This window comes from Tursiops truncatus, chromosome 19 (assembly GCF_011762595.2).
Source record: "Tursiops truncatus isolate mTurTru1 chromosome 19, mTurTru1.mat.Y, whole genome shotgun sequence".
In the NCBI taxonomy this organism is placed as follows: Eukaryota; Metazoa; Chordata; class Mammalia; order Artiodactyla; family Delphinidae; genus Tursiops; species Tursiops truncatus.
The window spans coordinates 19,169,592-19,188,997 of NC_047052.1; the positions used below are offsets into that span (position 1 = coordinate 19,169,592).

Consider the following 19,406-nt stretch of genomic DNA (forward strand, 5'->3'; position numbering starts at 1 on the left):
CTAGTCTCACTTCCCAAGGTGGTGAGCTCTAGCCTTCTCTAAGTGGAAAGAAGTACCCTTTTCCTGGCTCTTTGTGCCAGGCCTAGGGGCTTTCATGAGGTGGGGCTGGTGACTACACATGTCCCCAAATGGTTCACGAGGATAAAAGGGCTGTGGAGCAGGGCCCAAGGGTCTGGCCCTTGTCCCACTGGGGACTCTCCAGGGGTACAGCTTGGGCTATTGAGGATGGAAAGGGGTTGAGGACTGGGCCGTGGGCACAGGGCTGCCCAGGTCATTGGGACTTAGAGGTACAAATCCACACCCTAGTTCCTGGGCAAAGAGCCAGAATCACAGAGTCCAAGCTGACCCTCCAGAGTTTATTCACTTTCAGTGGTACTGGGACAGAGGGAGGCTTCGTGGCATCTGACCCCGGCAGGGCAGGATCCTAGATCCCATCCTGCTAGGGCGAGGAGCGGCCTGTCAGCTTTAAGGCTTTCAGGAATCTAGAGATGACGGAAGGGGTGTGGTCAGTCAGGTGGACCCCCCCCCTCCGCCCCCCAGGCCACGCCCTCCCACCAGGTTTGGTCGGCCTCACACCTTCAGATTCGTCCCCAGCCTCTAGGTCGGGCTCCGGCTCCAGGTCGGGCTCCGGCTCCAGGTCGGGCTCTGGTTCCGTCCCTGGCTCTGGTTCAGGATCCATTTGGGGTTCCAACTCCGGCTCAGCCCCTTCAGAGGTCTCAGCTTCCAGCTCTGGCTCAGTTTCCTCGAGGGTTCCGGATTGCGCTGCCTCGGAGTCCCCAGGACCCCGCGCCTCATCGCAATCTGAAGCTCTGGGCAGCCAGGGGCATGCGGTCCCTGAGCCAGCTGCCTCAGGAGTCCAGTGGCCTGGGCATGGAGGGTCGTAGCTTCGTTCTCGGTAGCCTACGGCGGAGGTGGGAGTGCCTCAGATTCATTTTACCCCTCTGAGGTTTCCCCTGCACACGTGCGGGTCTTTGGGGAAGACCTCAACTCCTTCCTCCCACGCCACGCCCCCTCCTGTGACCTAGGCCCCGCCCTCGCGCGCGCTCTCACCCGTGCCCACGTGCTGCCAGTCCCAGGCGGGGTCGGGCGCGCGCACGGTTCGCTGGGCGCAGCTCAGCAGCTCCTGGCAGGCGGCTTCGCCCTTGCTTTGCACCAGCAGCAGCAGGCGGCGTACCCTGCGCTCGGCATCAGGCAGCGCGTCCAACGCCTCGTATTCGGGCCCGGTGAGCACGCCCCGTGCCAGCAGCGCATCCAGCAGCAGCCCCGAGTCCGACTGCAGCGTCTCTACCAGGCGTTTCCGCTCGCGATCGATCGTCTCTGATGGCCTCTCCTGCGTGTTGCCCATGGTGGGGGCTGCATGGGAGGTGGGGGGAGAGAGGTAGTGGGGGCCGGAGCTCCCCTGACCTTGACCTCTCTCCCAGGGCCCCAGTGAACACCCGTGACTGGGGTCTCTACTCTGACGGCTCTCCCCAAGCATGTCCTCCCTCCTGAGCCCCTGCCACCTGCAGATCCTGCGATCCATTCAGACCCAGTTTATCCAAACTAACTTCTCTTTCCCAACCTGCTTCCCCAACTTAACAGGCAGAAAGACCTACAACTGATCCTGATACCCCCACACCCAGCTTGCAGTCAAGTTCTTCCCAGTCTGTCCAATATTTCTGTCAACCTCACCACTTACTTAGTCTAGCCTTTCACTTCCATCCTAGACCCTGCAGAGCCCCGAATCCCCCCACTCTCAGATCCTGAAGTGCTAAGAGCCTCCGCTGCTTCTCTCACCCACCGGAGGAAGTCCAGGCCCCTTATCCTGAGGTCCATCCTTCCAGGACAGGCCCTGCCCCTGCACCACCTCACCAATGCCACCACCATGTTGTAACCCCAAAGTGGTCTCATGGTCTCTCCTGGTTCTAATACCTGAGCAGGGATACCTGAATTCTCTTGAGTCTTAGCTCTGACCAAGATCTCCCGACATCACCTGAGACCAAACTGTCTCCCTGCTGCCCTGGGAATGATTTACAGCCATCATCTTTAAGTACCCAGGGCCCAACTCACAAAAGCTACCAGCAAACATTGAATTTTCACTGTTTTCCTCCATAGATCCTCCCATTTTGAGAGGCTGTCTCTTCCAAACAGCAGGTGTTAGGCAGACATTAATCTGCTTTGTTCATTTATTGACAACCAAGGACAATGGCCCATCTCCTCTTGGGTGGCCTGACCCAGGTAGCAAGGCCCCTGGCATTAAGGGCAATTAGGTCAGGCCCTGGACCACTCCCCCTCTCAGCCCATCTCCCCTGGCCTTGGCTTTGTCCACAAAACACCCTCCTGGATCTCGTCCTCCCTTTGGGGTCCCTCCTTTACCTCCTTACCTGGTTCTAGGTCTAGGATTTGGTCCTAGCCCCCATCCTGCTTCCCAGGTCTCACTACCTGGTGTCATGCTATGCCTCCCTGGTCATTTCACCCCTCCTAGCCACACTGAAGTGTCAGCCCTTCCCCCAGGCCATGAGCAGAGACCAGGACTACCCTTTACCCCTCTCTCTCCCTTCATGTCCCATCAGGGACAAATGCTGCTCCTCCACTTCTCAGTGAGATATCAGCATCTCCCTCAACCCCTCCATGGTCACCTCATCTCCTGTAACAGTCTCTCTGAGTACCGCTCACTCCTATCCCATCACCCCCACAGAACAGTGACTTTGACAACTCTCTGGGGTAGGGCTTTTGTCCCCATTTTACAGATAAGGGGACAGGCACAGAGAGATCGAGTGGCAGAAGTGGAATCTGACTTGCTCCAGCCTGAACTACAAGGTCTCCTGCCAAGCAAAATGTCAGCCGTAACTACCTGTCCCCCACACCCCCACAGCTTATCAGAGAGAATCCAGACTATCTGTTCACTTCCCACCCCCTGGACAGCCAGGCTTTCCCCCACTTCCCTCCACCACTCAGTACTGGCACTTCCCAAACTTCACAGATGCTGTTGCCTAGGCCTGGAATGCCCTTTCCTCCCTCCATGCTGTGGATCCATCCTCCAAGACTCAAATGTCCCCTCATCCACCCCAATGCCTGAGTGTCCCACAAGCAGACTGGTTCCTTCTCCTCTGTACCCCAGTGAACAACATATAGCCTCACCACTAGGCTGACATCACTGCACTGCGTACTGTGGCTCCTCTGCCCTCTTCACTTGAGGCTTCCCAAGCCTGTCCCCCAAATCGAGTGCAGGAAGGGAGGGAGGACAGAATCCACTCTGTACAGGTGCAGAGAGGGAGGAGGAAGATTAGACCGGCCCCTCCTTCTCTCTCACGCCTCCCCAAGTTCTTTTCATGTTAGCCTCCTCCTTCCGTTACCCCGAGTCCCGTCCTCTGTCCTGTCTGGGGTGCAGAGACACCAGCTGGTACGGGTCCTCACCCTGAAACTCAATGCTTAGGAAGTGAATACCGAAGTTATCTCCTTCAGTGCTCACAGCCCAGATCCTTCCCGGAGCACCAGGCAGCTCCAGTTACGAGGCGTGGACGGGGTCTCTGTCGCCCTCCCCACCTCGCTCCCCGCGCGTCCTTTTGCTAGGGAGCGAAGGTGGTGGAAAACTGCGGGAGCCTTTGCGCACGTGCGAACCCTTAACTCCCCTCCACCCAGCCCCAGAGCTAGAGTCCTGCCGAGGGGCGGGGCTCACAGACCTCCTTCGGGTGCGGCTGGTTTTGGTGGGGCGCGGATTTTGCCCAAACTCAGTTTCTCTTCCCTACCGCAGCCGGGGGTCCGGGGAGCTCCCGGTCCGTGCGCTCCCGGCGGCCCCACTCACTGGTCGAGCCTTGGCTGGGGAGGAGATGACGAGGCAGAAAGGGCCGGGCGCGGTGGAGATGGAAGCAGCAGCTGCGGCGGGGGCGGGCCGGCCAGGGCTGCCGGGAACACGGAGGGGGTGGGGAAAGGGGGCCATTCTTCCCGGGACGCGGGGAGGCAGGCCGCAGAGGCCGCGTACCGCCTGGGCTCGTACACGTAGTCTGCTTTCCCTCTTCACCCCGGGCGCGCCGGATGAGTCAGGGAGGGGACAGTTAAGCCCGCGGCCCCAAGTACCCCGGCAATTCCCAGGCGTTTTACACCCATCTTTGCCTGTCACAGACAAGGCTCAGAGGAGACCAGCTTACCCAGGCTCACAGAACGGATGCACTGCGGTGCTGGGTGTGACCCCAAAAGTCCCCGCTTCCCGGAGGTCGCAGTGGCCACGCGCCAGCCCTGGATTCGGACCCGGAGGATGGGGCCTAAGCAGGAGAACTAGGGGCAGGCTCCCCAAGCACCTCCACCCTTCAAGGGTTCCTCGATTAAAGCCCTAGGATCTGGACGCTGCTACGAATGCCAAGTCGCCCCCCACCCATGACTTCTGTGCTCCATGGTCGGTAGAGAAAAGAGACCAGAAACACAGAAAAAAACGCAGTTTTATGCAGGGCTCGGTATTGGAGAGGGGCTGCCAAGGTAGGAGGGGCTTCACTCAGCCTCCAGCAGGGGCTCAAGGAAGCCGAGCCGGGCGTGCTGCCGGCCAGCCCACCCCTCAGCCAGGCTGGTTTCAGAGTGGAGGGGGCTCTCAGGGGGAGGAGTTGGCCCCTGGGCTCAGGTAGGAGGCGCGGCTCTCAGGGGCGCTGTAAATGGTTAAAGCTCCCGGCAGGCTGAGGGCTGGGCCTCCCAAAGCGGCTTGGACATCCAGCAGGAGTGGTGTCCCCAGCATGGAGTCCTTCCCTAGGAGGAGTGGGGCTGTGCTCAGCGGGGAGAAACGGTCGCCTCCTTTCTTCAGGGAAGGAGAGCTTCACTCGCCTTGCCCTCCGGTTAGGATGAAACATCCACTCTCAACCCCCCACTCTCTTCCAGCGGCTCAAGCAGCTTAAGCAGTACTCTGCAGAGCAGCCTGCCTCCCGGGATTTCCCTCCAAAACACCAACTGCCCCGCCCACGCAATCGTGGTAGTTCAGGCCCCTATGGGCCTCCCCCAGGTCCTAAGTCACTACAATTATTACCTGGCCCTGGAGAATTTAACCCCTTGACCGCCAGCTCAGTCTCACCCTTCTCTGGAACCAAGGGCTGCAACTGCATGAGAGAACCCCAGGAAGCAGCTGGGGAGGGAGCTGGGGCTTTGGCTGAGGGAGAACAGCTGTGGACCAAAGGGCTTGGCCGAACAACTCTGAACCCCCTGCCCTCCCCACCCCCATCTTACCAGGGACAGCTCCATGTCTAAGTCCATGAGAGTCCACTCCCGCCCCTGGAGGCTGGTGCCCAGCACCTAGGGGGAGCTCTGGGTCAGTGGTGTCCTCCCCAGGCTGCACAAGCAGCTGGACCCCACCAAGCCCCATGCCTCTGCCCTGCTGAAGGTGTACTCACATCTAGGGGCCCTGCAGGCTCCACACCTTCAGGGGGGGCCCGAAGCAGCATTGGAGGCAACAGACTCTCCGGGCTCCGGGCTCCTCTCTCCAGGTCCAGAGGCCCCCTGTGCACAGAAAACTGCCGTTGGCCTGCAGTGCCCAACCCCACCCCCCATTAGGTTCCCAAGGAACCTGAATACATCAGGATCTAAATCTGACAACATATAGAAAATGCTGGAAGACGATCCCCCCACACACACGTAGAGGGGCACACAGTGCCTCTGCCTCCTACTTTTGGCCTGAGGTTTGGGTTGTGTCCCCTCCCTATGCAATTATCAACATCAGTGGTTCTTAAACTGTTGCGTACTTTACAATCTTTTCAAGCACCCCAGTGGTTGCATTTAAAATGCAGATTCCTGAGCCCTACCACTGACATGTTTCCACTTTCTAGGGGCCTCTGAAGCTGGTACTCCTTAGAGCAGCTCTGAGAAATCAGGTGAGACCGTGGTGCCCAACCGACCAGCCAGCCACCAAGGGGCAGAGAAGGCTGGGAAGTCTGGGGGCTAGTTAGTGCTGATCTAGCTGCAGAAGTGGCCCACAGGGCTTACAGTCAAAAATGGTCTCTCTGCTCACCTGTCAGGAACCTCCCTGGGGCCTCTTGGTTCAGGCTGCTGGGCACTCCTGGGCCCCTCGGGGCTAAGGCTCCCTTTCCCTTCCAGGATGGCCTGCACCACAGCCACAGGCAGCGGTGGGGGTGCTGTCACGCAGAAGTCACACTCGTTTGGGGCCAGGGCCAGCCCGGCCTCGCCTTCCCCCCCTGGGCTGGCTGGCTCTTCTTTGAGCAGTGCCAGGCCCTTCTCCCTGCACCAGAGAAAAGCTTCAGCCAGACCCTGGCACTGCCCTCTCCCCCATCCCCACAGCCATCTGGGCTGCCAGGCCCTCAGCCACAGGCTCCCCAGAGGGCAGCCCCTGTCCCTCTTACCTCCTGCCACCACTGGAGGGAGAAAGCCTGGTTCCTTCAGGGGATGGAGAGTCTTCCGGAATGTCAGAGATGATGGGGCCCCTGGCCCTGTGAGGGCTGCTGAGGCCCAGGGTGGTCTCTGGGAGAGGCTGTAAGTAGAAGATGAGGCCCAGCCCTTCACCTCAAGCCACAGGGTGAGCCAGAACCCAGCCAGTACCACATGGGCTAGATCTAAGGGGGAAGGTTTGAGGGAGGAAGCTGGGCCCATGCTGGGGAGCCTGGGTCTGGTGGGAGGGAAAGCTGGCCTCCATCTTCTCTTCTTTTTGGGGAATGTGGAAAGGGAACAGGCTCTCCATAAACCAAGCTGTGCTCTAGGGAAGAGAGAAGCAAAAACCTACCGATTGGATAAAGTAGGGGTCCTGCAGGAGGGCACCAGGTAGGGGGCAGGCGTTGAATTTGGCTGGTGTTGGGCACCCCTCATCCAGCATCAGGGACCTGTGCAGGGTGGCCAGGGCACAGGCAGGGGGCTGGGTAGGTTCATCTCCCATGCCCCTCAGCCTGCACCACCTCCCTCCCACAGGCCCCAGCAGCCAAGTCAGCAGAGCTGAGGCCTGTTGCCAGGGTATCAGTCACATGCTAGAGGCAGAAGGGGCTCCCCCCAGAGATGGGGGCCCTTTGGGGGTAGAGAAGGGAGGGAGGGAGTGTGGTTTGAGACCCAGACCCTCTACTGTTGGGATGCTTTGGGGTGAGGGGTAAGGGGATGATGGGGTGGAAATATGGGGTTAAGGTCCTGGAACTGAGGGGTCTGAGAGTGGGGGTTTTGGTGGTAGAGTTGGGGGTAGAGGGGGAAAGCCCTGGAAGGGGGCCCTTGGGGGGATGGCCATTGGGTGAGGAAGACTGTAATGCAGGGGAAAAGAATGAGGATTCCAGGTGAAGGGGCTTCTGGAGGAGAAGGAGTCCTGCCTGGGTTTCTGTGAGGGTCCTGGAAGGGGTGGGGGCGTCCCTGGGTTTCTCACTCACAGCTTTCTCTTAGTTCCTGCGCTGCTGGACCCCGCCTGAAGTGGCCCAAAGAGGCACTGGATCAGCTGAAGAGAAAGCAAAGGGTTAACTCATACTTTGGACCTTGCCTCCCACCCTAACGAGGCACTCCAGGTGGCTTCCAGGACTGGGGGGCGGGTGGTACGTTGAGGAGTGACAGAGAGAAGTGGGGTGGGGGGAGAGGAACACCTTGCCAATGACCCGGTGCTGCTGACCGTGGCTCTGCCGCAGCGTCACCACCTCCCTCCACAAGATCTCGTTCTGCCTGGGGGAAAGGCGTGGGGGGGTGCTGAGGCATCTGAGAGTTCGCCCGGTCACCACCCCCCACAGAATGGCAGGCCTGAACCGGCGCCCACTCGGATGATCACCCGTCCATAGACAACAGACTTCCTCAGCTCGGCCCATTGGTCTCGATGGAGGCGCCAAGGCATGAGAGAGGAAGGAGCTGCCTAGAAACGCTTGGAAGCCAGTGCCCCCTCACCCAGACCCTCCCTTCCCCCTCCCCATCCTCCTCCGCCCCCTCCCCCGCACTGCCTGAGCTCCCGCAGCCGCGCCTCGGTGCTCTCCTGCACTCCCCGAAAAGCCTGCACCTCGCCCAGAAGCCGGCCCAGGTCCTCAGGGCGCCAGCGGCCGTCGTCGCCGCGCAGCGCAGGCACCTGCAGGTGGGAGGCACCCTCAAGTCAGAGTCGCAGGAAACAGCTGTCCCACCTCCACCCCGGTTTGCTGGTTCCTGCAGGCCGCCCCCACCTTACGCCGCACGCGTTCCAGTAATTGCTCTCGGCCGCGCACGAAGCTCGGGTGCTGGAACTCGACGTGGTCCCGTTCCGGCCTCAGCAGGCCACCCTGCTCGATGCTCACCACCTTCCGAAAACCGTCTAGGGAGTAGGGCGTGGGGGCGTAAATTGCCCCGCCCCCCCGCACCAAGTCACCCACGCCCGCGTCCCGCCCGGCCCTAGGGACTCACACATGTTGAGTTGCCGCACAAAGCTCGCCATGTTGCTGTGCTTGAAGTACTGGGGCAGCACTTCCTTGGCAAAGCGGCTCTGGTCGCTGACGAGGAAACTGGTCCCGCTCTGTGGAGAACGCCGCCCGCCCACCCACCGTGCGGGCGGAGACCAGACGACACCGTGAGCGGTGCCCGCCCACGGCGAAGCCAGCGCTCTGGCGCGCGCGCATACACACTCGCACTCACTCTGGGGACCGAGGCTACCATTCGTGGGGACGTGGGACGAGGCCAGGCCAGAACCAGCTCTGGCCTAGCCTGGGGCGACCACAATCTCTATCTCAGCCCACCCAGACTCCGTACTCGGTTCTCTGAAAGTAAGAGCAGAGGGCAAACCTGGGTTCCAGCCCCGGACGGCTCCCAGACCCGCGATGTGACTCTGAGCTAGAACCAGGCCCAGCCCTTCCCTTCTCCTGGCCTCTCTGTGTTCCAATCTGTCTGATGGGCAGGGTGGGAACTAAATGACCTGGAAGATCCTTCGGGTTCTAGGTCTCCTCCAGAAGTCTCCTACCCTGTCCTCTGCCCGGAGGAAGTCGCCTCACCTCCATCTCGAATACCCCCTCCAAGCCGTCGCATACCCTGGACGGCTGAATCAAGGGACCCTCAGCCCCGTCCCAGGCAGGGACAGGGTGAGCGTGGACGTTCACTGACGTGGAGGAATCCCGGGGACCACTGAGGAAGTCGAAAGGCCCCAGCCCTCACCGGGCTCCAGCGGATCAGGTGGTCGGTGCCCGGGTCGCCCACCAGCGCCCACAGCTTGCCAAGGAAGGCTGGCACGGGACTAGGGCCCGGCTCCGTGGGCAGCGCGGCTGGCGCTTCCTGCATGGCGCAGTCCCGGCCCCGTTTAACGCTTGGGCCCGGCCGCCGCTGGCTTGTCAAAGCCGCGGAAAGTGCTGCGTTTGCCGCCCGCTCCGCCCTACTCCGCCTCCCGGCGCCGGGTCAGGTGGAGGCCACGTGCGAACCAGCGGGGCGGGGCTCTGACCGCGGCCTCAGCACTGGCAGTATGTGCGTGGGGGCGGGGTGCGGTAGGGAGGTAGACCTGCGTTCGAGTCCCACCCCTCTCTCAGGCCCGCTGTTTCCTCCTTTGTTCTTCGGGAGAATCCAGCGTACACAGCGTGGTGTGGGCTGGGAAAGTCCTATAAGGCGATGGCGTGGGCATAGTGAAGCCTCGGTTAGAGGGGCAGAAAGGAGCGAGCTTGAGAGCGGGAGGGTGGGGGAAGGAGAAGCTGGCCCCCTCCCGCCGAACCCTGGGGCGTTGTCATTCGGAAGATGCGAGTGCCCCGACACTGACCCCCGCAGCCGCACCAGTGGAAGTAAACCGTGAGGTCTCGAACTCTCCCACCCCTGCCCGGACCCCTCCTCCAGCATCTGCTGGTTCTCCTCCCTCACCCTTCAGAGCGGACCCGGCCTTTCACAGGACGTAGAGATACTGCTTGATTTATTTCACACTCAACCCTGAGGCATGCTTTGAACCAGTGCCCTCCCTCCTCCCACGCCGGGGCCGCCGAGCAACGTTTGCAGAGGACTGGGGTTGGAGGAGGGTGATCCCCGTATGGCGGGGACAGTGGGTGTCTGCAGATGTTGACAGCAACGAGTGGACTCAGGTTGCTCCGGGCTGGTACTGACGCCATCCCACAGCCCCCAATTCTCGAGAGGGACAAGAGACAACAGAGTCCTAAAGGAGCGGACTAGCAGCTGACGCGCCCCGGGGCAAACCCACGCAGCATCTCAGAGGCCACACGTCCGCAGGGAGGGGAAAGAGGGTTTGTCGCCTCACGCCACAAGCGTGGGCCGCCAGGGATGCGGCTCCCGCGTCAGCTTGAGCGTGTAGCTGCGCAGGCGCGGGCAGTGCGTGCGGAAGGCATGCAGCACGGAGGGTCGCACCACGCAGAAGCAGTGCACTTCGCGCAGGCCCACGCAGCGCTCTGCCAGCTCCTCCAGCGCGGCGTCCAGCTCGGCAGAGGCGGCAGCGCGCACCTCGAGCGCGCGCAAGGTTGCGGCGTAGTGGCGCGCTGCGAAGCGCACCGGGCCTACGGTGTCCCCAGAGAGGCTGAGGCGCAGCGCAGCCACGGGCACAGCAGGCTGCAGGACGCGTGTCACGCTCTCGGCAGGCAGAGCCGGCTCCAGCTCCAGCTCTACGGCCAGTCCAGGGTGGCGGCGGCTCAGCTCGGCCCAGGCTTCATTAGGCAGGGGCGACGCGCGTGCGTCTTCGGGACATGCGCACCGCAGGGCCAGGAGCTCAAAAGGTGCGCGGTCTGGCGCCGCCAGTGCCTCGAGCGCGGTGCGCGACAGGCTGGCCAGGTGCAGGCCGAGGGCGCGCAGGCAGGGGCAGGCCTCTAGTAGCTCCAGCACGGAGCCTGGCCCCACGCTGCCCACCAGCGTACTGTTATCCAGGAAAAGGCTGCAGAGCTCCGGGCAGCCGTGTGCCACCTGCAGCACCAGCGCGTCGTCCAGTGTGAAGGGCAAGCGCCTTAGGTCGAGGTGGCGCAGCGCGCGGGCGGCCCTACAGAGGGCGTGCACGGCGTCCAGGACGTCGCGACCCGAGTCGAAGAGCCGCTTTTCTCCGCGGCACTCCAGGCACAGGCCTCGCAGCTCGGGGTTACGGCCAGCCAGTGCGGTCAGCAACTCTATGGCCGCCAGGCGGCTCGGCTCCCTGGACGGCACAAATTCCAGACGTAGATTCTGAACGTGGTCCAGGCAAGCGGACAGGTACTGCGGCTGCATGCCTTCTAGCTCACAGTCGCAACTTGGGGGTAGAGTGGTGGAGAAAAGGCATCAGCCGGCCGAGTCCCCGCGACCTGGAGAGAGGCCTCTAACCCACCCCTCAGCCTGGGTTCCAGCTACCATCCCCACTTCCTGCCCCCTCCCCACATACCTCCCTGTCCCGACCATGCCTGGTCGCTCCAAGGTGATGCTAGAAGGGAACTCCCATCCTATCCATTTAGAAGACTTCAGATGCATCTGCCGCTGGTTGAAACCTTGCCACGGAGAGCCAATGATATTTTAAGAACAGGGCTTTCTCAGCGGTCTTTAAGGAGGGGGGGCGTGGCCTCTGGATTGCCAGGTTCACATTTGCCTCTGCTACTTCTCAGCTGAGTAAGGAAGTGATTAAATCTCTCTGCCTCAATTTTCTATCTGTGCAACGGAGATAATAATACCACCTATCTACCACATAAAGTTTTAGTGAGGATTAAATCAATTAATATGTGTAAGGCACTTAGAACAATGGTTGGTACACAGTTGGTGGCCAATAAATGTTAGAAATTATTACACTTTGGGGGGGGGCCCGTGCATGTGGAATCTTAGTTCCCTGACCAGGGATCGAACGCACGCCCCCTGAATTGGAAATGCCCAGTCAACCACTGGACCGCTGGAAGTCCTGATTACGCTTTTTAATATGGGGAGAGTCACTGTATCTCCCCAAGCCCTGACTCCACCGAGCCAGGGAGAAGGCGGGAGGGGGAGGAGCCTGCTCACCTGATGTTCGTGTTGTGCCACACAGTGCTGCAGGTGGCAGCGGCAGCCCAAGCTCTGCAAACCCTCGCGGCAGCGGCGCGGTCCCGCAGGGGCAGGTGACGGAAAATGAGTGCCAGCACCTCCTCCGGCAGTTGTTCTCCAGGCTCCGCCATGGCCGGGAGCAGGGTGGGGGTTCCGCTGCAGGAAGGCCAAAGTGTTGAGGGAAACACCTGGAGCCTACGCGTAGAAATGCTTGTGGCCCAGGAGCTGCTATGTAATTTGCAGAGCCCAGTGCAAAATGATAATGTGGGTCTCTTTGTTCAAAACATTATTAAGGGTTTCAAGACAGTGACAGCAGAGCATTTAACCAAGTTATTAAACCAAGCCTGGGGCCCTGTGCAGTGCACAGGTCTCAGACCCATGAAGTCTGCCCTGGATGCCGAGGATCTCTGATTCTCCTTTAAACTACGTTCTCACTTGTTGAGCAAATCCACGTTTTATGCTATATTAGAAAGAACTCAACCACGACCGGTGCACCACGTTGATAAAGCCGAATACCGGATTTGGGATGATGCTATGGGATCTTTCTTCTAGTTACCAAAGTTTTCTCTGAGCAAGTTGGAAGGCGGATGCACAGGCTCTGACTCCAGACAACCACGTCCTCCCCCCAGCTCAGAGGGCCCAGACTAGTCTCACAGGGGTCACTGAACTGCTTGCCTCCCAATTTCGACCCTGAGTACTAGGGGAGGACTAAGCCCAAGCACCGAGGACCATTGAAATGAGGCATTCTCAAAGGGTGCGGGGCATCAGAATCACTTGGACACTTGTTCACACTACAGATTCCACGGCCCCACCTACTAAGTTAGGCTCTCCGAAAAGAGTAGGGCCCAGGAATCTGAATTTCAACAAGCGCCGGTGGATTCTACAGGTCCCAAGTTGAGAAACCCGGACCTAGCCCCCGCCAGTCACTAGAGAGTAACGATAGGGTTAATAGGGCGGGAGCATTAGGGAAAACTTTTAATTGGCAGAGACCACAAGCCAATCAGAAAGCAGGGACGCGGGTGGGGCACAACCGAATCCGCCCAGAGAAGGGAGGCTCTTTCGTCCACCTCGCAGGGGGAGGTGTCCCGAGAGCTTCCAAGAGAAGGCCGGCGGGGCGGAGAAAGTCTTGGGTTTCTGGGACCTGAGGAACCCTGGGTTCAAGTTCCGATCCTGAACCCCAAGCAGCCCAGGCTCCCGTTGGGCGGCTTAGGTTCAGCTGGAATTCGGCAGACCCACCTCAGAGAGAGCGCGGTCTTTGTTGGAAAATGTGCGTCCTCTTTGAAGTTGCCAATTTTAGTTTAAGGTCCTTAAAGGTTTTCGTACCCAACGTTTCACGCCACTGGCCAGTTTTCTATTTTCTAGGCTAACGGTCCCTGCTGGAATTTGCGCCTCGCGTATCCTGGGGCTTCTGATACCCTCCACCAGGCCTGAACTTGGACCCACCGGCACCCTGTTCAGAGTGTCAGGGAGTATCAGAGATCAGAGATCTTCGAGCTCTACCACACAGAAGGCACCAGAAACGTCTGGTCCTCAAGGGGCACCTCCTTGTTGATCCATCCGTTGCCCGCTGGAGGAAGAGGAGCAGCTCTCACCCTGGGGCCCTCCGGCCTCGTAAGAACCACAAGTCCTCGAAGTCCCTTGCCGCAGGCTGTTCTCCCTGCTGTTTAACCTCAGGCGCCAGTTTCTTACCTGCTCAGCGGACCAGGTGGGTTTTGCCCAGAGACTGGGGACTGGCGGCGGAGGACAGTGGTGGGAAGGAACCGCGGGGAGCCCGAGGGGCGGGACGCCGGGACAGAAGGGGCGGCTCGCACTGGGGCGCCGCCCCTGCGCTCCGCGCACACCCGGAAGCAGCGCGAATCCAGTGGAGCCGGGCGGGCGTGGGAATCCGGGACGAGCCGAGGCGGCCAGGTTAGTGCAGAGGGTGGGTGGGCTTCCCAGTGCCGGCAGGAGCCGAGGTGGATCCTGGCTCGGAAGCATGGGCGCGGCGCGGTTGTCATCCGCGGCTGCTCGGGTCAGGTGGTGGTGGTGGCCTATTGGGCTGTTTCCGTGGGAGGAGGGAGAGAGGGTACGGACCTTGGTCCCCGAAAGTTCCTTGTCCCAGTTAGGGGATTTCAAGGGGCGGCAGGACCCTGTGGGTGAGAGGACGGGGTGGGGCTGTTTCTGAACAGATATTTGAGCAGAAACCCTTTGCCCTCCCCGGCCAGTAGCAAGAGCAGAACTCCAGAACGAGGGAGGCCGGGGAGCTCCCCTCGAGAGCTCGGGAGCGGCCCAGCTGAGTAGGATGCTGGGACTCTCAGCCTGTCAGTCCTTGAGGGGCCACGCCCGCCAGCAGGCCGTCACCGTCCACCCGGCCAGAGGTGGGGCTACCCGGGGACTGTTAGGCCGTGTTAATAGAACGCTGCACCGGCTGGCTCCCGGTCATAGGGGCACATTTTCTTGAGTCGGTACCCAGCTAAGAGTTCCTGGAACCCAGCCCGGCCCCGCCCGCAGAGAGGCGGACTCTGGGTGGGTGGGGCGCGGGGCTTCCCGAGGAGGGGCTTCTTTGGAAGGACACGTAGAAAGGAGTTCCCAAGGGCGCGAAACGAGCCAAGGGCCCCGGCCGCTTCTCAAAGGTTGTCTGTCCTTCTCGACCTTTAGCCTGTCAGGCCTGTTTGACTTCTGTTTGACTTCTCCCATTTGTCCAGTCGTAGTGAGTGTGAGGGAGCTTCCCCCCTCCTCCAGGTTTTCAATGTCCCGCAGGTAGGCCTGCTGGGGAGACTTCCACCCTTACTTACCCATCCCTTCGGGCGGGACTGCATCTACGGGGTTTACATAAAGTAGAATATTGCTAAATACAGTGAAAATAGAAATCACGCCAAGTCTCCCCCTTCCCCAACAGAGGTAAACAATGGTAACTTCCTGTTAATTTCCAGACTATGGTTTTGGGTAAACACACAAGTATTAATATGTCTTCTACCAAAAGATTATGGGGGGGTGCTCAAAAGGTACATCCCTGTGCTCAGACGCAGGGTAGGGTTATCAAGTATCATTTTTCTTGCCAGGTCTGGGTGATGCTGGAGCGCCCCTTCCCAGGTACTGTCCCAGCTTTGGCTCTCACGTTAGGGTCTGGGGGCAGATCTGAAACACAGAATAAACAGAAATGATTTAGTTCACATAATGGAAAAGTCCAAGATGGGACACAGTGTGGCTAGGAGTGCACTTCTTCATCTCTTGGCTCTGTAGCCTCCTGCGCCAGTTTCATTCTCAGTCAGGCTCTTCCCAAGCAGTGGCAGAGGAGAACTACCCTTCCTTCTCGCTCAGCTTCAAGATAGGAAGGGAAACTTATGCCTCTTTCCTATTGATCCAGCCAAATTTGCAGGTTGATTTTGATTGGTCCAACTTGAATCCTATGCCCAACTCTGAACAAATCATTTCAGGAAGGCGAATGGAATATGCAGATTGGCTAGGCCTGTTTCACTTGCCCAGGCCTGGAGCTAGGGAGTGGAGTTAGCCCTTCCAACAGGCATGTGGATTGAGACAAGGGAAGAGGGAAGGCCCCAGAGGTCAGTCAGGATTGCGGGAGGAAATCTGGGCAGGCGCAAACTACAGGTGTCCTTTGAAGTGAAGCCTGGAGATATAGTAGGAATTCAGGTCAGAAAATCAAAGTGGGGGCTGTGGTCCCACAGGGATCCTGGGAGCTCAAATTTAAGCTGAGGGCATACCATACCAGCACATGGGTCTGGTTGTGCTGTGGGGCATGGGCACCATCCAGGATAAGGATGTCTCCAGTCAGCTTTGAAAAGAGAGACACTCGGGCTTCCCTGGTGGCGCAGTGGTTGGGGGTCCGCCTGCCAATGCAGGGGACGCGGGCTCGTGCCCCGGTTCGGGAGGATCCCGCATGCCGCAGAGCGGCTGGGCCCGTGGGCCATGGCTGCTGGGCCTGCGCGTCCGGAGCCTGTGCTCCGTGAGGGGAGGGGCCACAACAGTGAGAGGCCCGCGTACCGCAAAAAAAAAGAGAGAGAGACACCCTGGCCTGAGGAGGGAGCAGAACTTGTTGTTTCTGCTGCAACATTGTCCCTCTCCTCTTCCATCCCTGTGACCCTGGGCTCTTTCTCTGAGAAGACAGTGGAGAGACAGTCCTCACTGAAAACCTTGGCTGGGCTGGGCTGGTTTGGGCTGGGCTGTGCAGAGCCAGAAGCACAAGGGGCTGCCTGTGGGATGAGGAACTTACCCTCATAAGTATGCCAGCTGGGTGGGGACGGCTGGATGTCAGCTGAGGGGACAGCTCGGCCACGTGGGACTGGACAGTTGTCTCCAGAGCTGGGTTGAGGTGATCTGAATGCGTATCTCTGTCCCCAGGAGGCAAGATGGCGGCTGGGCCAAATGGGCTCGAGGAGTGGGTGGGCAGTGCCTACCTATTTGTGGAGTCCTCGCTGGACAAGGTGGTCTTGTCGGATGCCTACGCTCACTCGCAGCAGAAAGTGGCGGTGTACAGGGCTCTGCGGACTGCCCTGGCAGGTGCGTGAGTGGGCGGGCACTTGGAGAGGAAAGGCCGGCCTGGGGCCTTTTGTGGGCGGGGCCAGGGACTGAGACCTCACCTCTTCAACTCTGTGGGCCTGCGCTTAACCACCACTTTAAGGAAAAGATTCGTTAGGGAAGGGAGGAGGAGGACGCCTGGTTGTGTAGGGTCTGTCTTCTCTGTGTATGCATGTGTGCCCTCGGCTGTAGACTTGTGTCTCTTGTGTCTCTGTATGATCTATGTGTGCACTAACGTGCCCCTGCTCCATGCCCCCCACTCCCCGGATCAGCCCGCTCACTGCTGTCTACTAATCGCGCCTCTCTCTTCTTTTCCTCTCTCACTGCAGCACTCCTTGCCCAAGACCCCCTCCCCAGTACCTACCTTTCGGGTCCCCTTTTCCCATCTCAGGGCAGAGGCCACTGGAGGTTGAAGCCAATAGGGGGATCTGGCTCCGGCCTCAGAGCGACGAGAGCCTCTCTCCTTCCAGGGCGGGGGGAGCCACACTAGGAGGCCGAAAACCTGAGACCTCTCGCCCCCTGTTCCGCCAGCCACCTACCCAGAGGGCTTGGCTGCCCAGGGCAAATGCCCCTTTCTACCCTGCAAAGTCTCTTGCATGTCCTTTTTGCCCACCCTCATTTGGGGCTTCAGGATTGGGGATAGAGTAGCACACACTCCATCGTAGGGTGCTCCCTGTGATAGGTCCTGGCCTTTATTCTGGGTTGTTGCTGTTTGCATCCCAATTTGCTTCCCAGCTGGGAGCTCTGGCGTATAGCCGCGCCCCTAGGTCTGGGGATGGGGAGGGCGTCTTACCTGGGGCTTCATCCGTCCTCCGGGCTCTTGGAGAATGACCCCGCAGGGGGACCACATGCCACCTGACTGCCTGCCTTCGCAGAGAGTGGCGGGAGCCCCGACGTGCTGCAGATGCTCAAGATCCACCGCAGCGATCCGCAGCTGATCGTGCAGTTGCGTTTCAGCGGGCGCCAGGCCTGCGGCCGCTTCCTCCGCACCTACCGCGAGGGGGCACTGCGCGCCGCGCTGCAAGGGTGCTTGGCGGCGGAGCTGACCCTGCACTCCGTGCCGCTGCAACTGGAGCTGCGCGCCGGCGCGGAGCAGCTAGATGCCTTGCTGACCGACGAGGAGCGCTGTTTGAATTGCATCTTCGCCCAGAAGGTGCGGCCGGGCTGGGGCCAGGGTGGGGTGGGGATTCGCGGCTAAGACCCCCACCGACGCCGCACTCCCCTCCCTAGCCCGACCGGCTCCGGGATGAGGAACTAACAGAGTTGGAGGATGCGCTCAGGAATCTGACGTGCGGCTCGGGGGGCCAAGGGGGCGACGTGGAGGGCGCTCCGGCCCCCTCGCAGTCTCTGGCACCCTCTCCGTCGGAGGAGAAGCCACCGCCGCCGCCGCCGCCGCCGTCTGGCCAGACTTTTCTGTTCCATGGTCAGCCCGTAGGTGAGACTCCCGGAGAGAAGCAGAGGCAGCTTCCTGGGGAGGATGGAGTTTGGGGAGGGGTGAGGTCTGCGCGGGATAGTCGCGGGGCGGAAATGGAAGGGTGTCCCGAGCTCACTCCGCTTCCCACTTCCCCTGCAGTGAACCGGCCGCTGAGCCTGCAGGACCAACAGACGTTCGCGCGCTCAGTGGGCCTCAAGTGGCGCAAGGTGGGGCGCTCCTTGCAGCGCGGCTGTCGTGCATTGCGGGACCCGGCGCTTGACTCACTGGCCTATGAATACGAGCGTGAAGGGCTGTATGAGCAGGCCTTCCAGCTGCTGCGGCGCTTCGTGCAGGCCGAGGGCCGCCGCGCCACGCTGCAGCGCCTGGTGGAGGCGCTCGAGGAGAACGAACTCACCAGCCTGGCAGAGGACTTGCTGGGCCTCGCAAATCCCCATGGCGGCCTGGCCTAGCCTGGGTACCAGAGAAAGGGGCAGTCGGCCAGTTGCCCAGCCAGGGTTTGGAGCACCTGGGTGACTGTAGGGTCCCTTCTAATGCTACTGCTGACCTCCTGTCCACCCACGGGACTCTGACGCCATACTTACAACCAGATATGGCTGCCCTCTCCAGGAGTCAGACAAGCACCCACAGTGTCTGCTGGGGTGCCACTGGGGGTTCTGTTCTAGATACTAGGATAGAGACAGAGCGTATGGGTGACCTGCTGCAAAAGGTCGACCTCACCTTTTCCCACCGCAGAAGAGGGGCTTTCAGCCAGACCTTACCTCTTCATTCATAGAACAATTCATTACTATTCATTAATTCAATATAATTCATTAAGGACCTGCTGTATCCTAGGCATCATCCTGGGTGCTGCAAATACCGTGGTGAACAAAACACACGAATCCTGCCTGTCCCCAGTTCACACTCAGTCTGAGACTCTGAATATTAAGAAACAGTAATAAAATACTACCAGTTTTTTGATGTGAAAAATACAAGGAGTTGTGGGAGCAACTGAGCAGGGGCCTAACCCAGGTTAGGGGTTAGGCTTCCTGGGAGAGAAATGACTGTGAATGTTGTGGGTGGTGGAATGAGAGAAGGGCAATATTCTGGGCATGGTCAGCCTCAGGTGAGGTCTTGAGGAAGGTGAGAGGAAGGGATTTAGAACAGAAGGTTTAGAGTGGCTGGATCTAGGGGTGGGTGGATTTGCAGAGACCCATTGGTGAGTGGGGGAGGCAGAGAGCATGGGGTCAGGTAAGCCAATTTACAGAGTTTGGATTTTATCTGGAGGCTAGTGAGAGGCCTTTAAAAGGTATTGGCAGTTAAGGCTGGGAGGCTGGTGAGGATGCAGAGAGAGAGAAAAGACAGTGCCCCAGGCTGGGGCAGTTAGCAGCAGAGATGGAGGGAAGGGATGAACATTGAGTTAGGACAAAGGACAACAGGCCTGGTGACACTGAATGAGGGAGGTGGGAGAGGACTCCAGAGTTTCTGCCTTTGCCAGTTGGAGGGAAGGTGGAGCTGCCTGCTGAGATAGGGGCCCTGGGGGAGGTGAAGTGCTTGCTCTGTTTGGGACAAGTTGGGCATGATGTTCCTGTAGAACATCCAGGGAGAGAGTCCAAGGATAGCTGGATCTATAGTTTTGAGTTCAGGAGAG

The 19,406-nt window shown here is 59.9% G+C and overlaps 4 protein-coding genes across 11 annotated transcripts; 1 reads left to right on the top strand and 3 right to left on the bottom strand.

Moving 5' to 3' along the window:
* Positions 1-335: 335 nt before the first annotated feature.
* Positions 336-4,120, bottom strand: NOL3 (nucleolar protein 3). 5 transcript variants are annotated; one of them, XM_073796945.1, is made up of 5 exons: positions 3,663-3,688; positions 3,121-3,235; positions 1,051-1,353; positions 577-900; positions 336-482 (listed from the first exon to the last, which is right to left on the bottom strand). In XM_073796945.1, the coding sequence occupies exons 3-5, from the start codon at positions 1,343-1,345 to the stop codon at positions 475-477; spliced, it is 627 nt and encodes a 208-aa protein (XP_073653046.1). In that variant the 5' UTR covers positions 1,346-1,353; positions 3,121-3,235; positions 3,663-3,688; the 3' UTR covers positions 336-474. The 5 variants fall into 5 exon arrangements, with proteins under 5 accessions (XP_073653046.1, XP_073653047.1, XP_033701820.1 ...); XM_073796946.1 differs by lacking the exon at positions 3,663-3,688 and adding an exon at positions 3,427-3,652; XM_033845929.2 differs by lacking the exon at positions 3,663-3,688 and adding an exon at positions 3,336-3,357.
* A 277-nt stretch (positions 4,121-4,397) lies between these two features.
* On the bottom strand, positions 4,398-9,599 carry HSF4 (heat shock transcription factor 4). Of its 2 annotated transcripts, none has more exons than XM_033845933.2 (13): positions 9,034-9,599; positions 8,293-8,401; positions 8,076-8,203; positions 7,860-7,984; positions 7,518-7,593; positions 7,311-7,375; positions 6,689-6,785; positions 6,312-6,439; positions 5,963-6,190; positions 5,349-5,454; positions 5,185-5,250; positions 4,988-5,057; positions 4,398-4,713 (listed from the first exon to the last, which is right to left on the bottom strand). In XM_033845933.2, the coding sequence occupies exons 1-13, from the start codon at positions 9,154-9,156 to the stop codon at positions 4,562-4,564; spliced, it is 1,473 nt and encodes a 490-aa protein (XP_033701824.1). In that variant the 5' UTR covers positions 9,157-9,599; the 3' UTR covers positions 4,398-4,561. The 2 variants fall into 2 exon arrangements, with proteins under 2 accessions (XP_033701824.1, XP_033701825.1); XM_033845934.2 differs by having other exon boundaries at positions 5,963-6,086; positions 6,312-6,465.
* Positions 9,600-9,752: 153 nt separating this feature from the next.
* FBXL8 (F-box and leucine rich repeat protein 8) lies at positions 9,753-17,273 on the bottom strand. Of its 3 annotated transcripts, XM_019935689.3 has the most exons (5): positions 17,138-17,273; positions 16,040-16,157; positions 13,519-14,946; positions 11,809-11,985; positions 9,753-11,077 (listed from the first exon to the last, which is right to left on the bottom strand). In XM_019935689.3, the coding sequence occupies exons 3-5, from the start codon at positions 13,824-13,826 to the stop codon at positions 10,105-10,107; spliced, it is 1,458 nt and encodes a 485-aa protein (XP_019791248.1). In that variant the 5' UTR covers positions 13,827-14,946; positions 16,040-16,157; positions 17,138-17,273; the 3' UTR covers positions 9,753-10,104. The 3 variants fall into 3 exon arrangements, with proteins under 3 accessions (XP_019791248.1, XP_073653041.1, XP_073653042.1); XM_073796940.1 differs by lacking the exon at positions 16,040-16,157 and having other exon boundaries at positions 17,138-17,269; XM_073796941.1 differs by lacking the exons at positions 13,519-14,946; positions 16,040-16,157; positions 17,138-17,273 and adding an exon at positions 13,066-13,205.
* On the top strand, positions 13,409-18,750 carry TRADD (TNFRSF1A associated via death domain). The gene is made up of 6 exons (XM_073796944.1): positions 13,409-13,534; positions 14,871-14,901; positions 16,168-16,326; positions 17,220-17,497; positions 17,575-17,779; positions 17,918-18,750. Exons 2-6 carry the CDS (start codon positions 14,880-14,882, stop codon positions 18,226-18,228), a joined length of 975 nt encoding a protein of 324 aa, XP_073653045.1. The 5' UTR covers positions 13,409-13,534; positions 14,871-14,879; the 3' UTR covers positions 18,229-18,750.
* Positions 18,751-19,406: the final 656 nt, after the last annotated feature.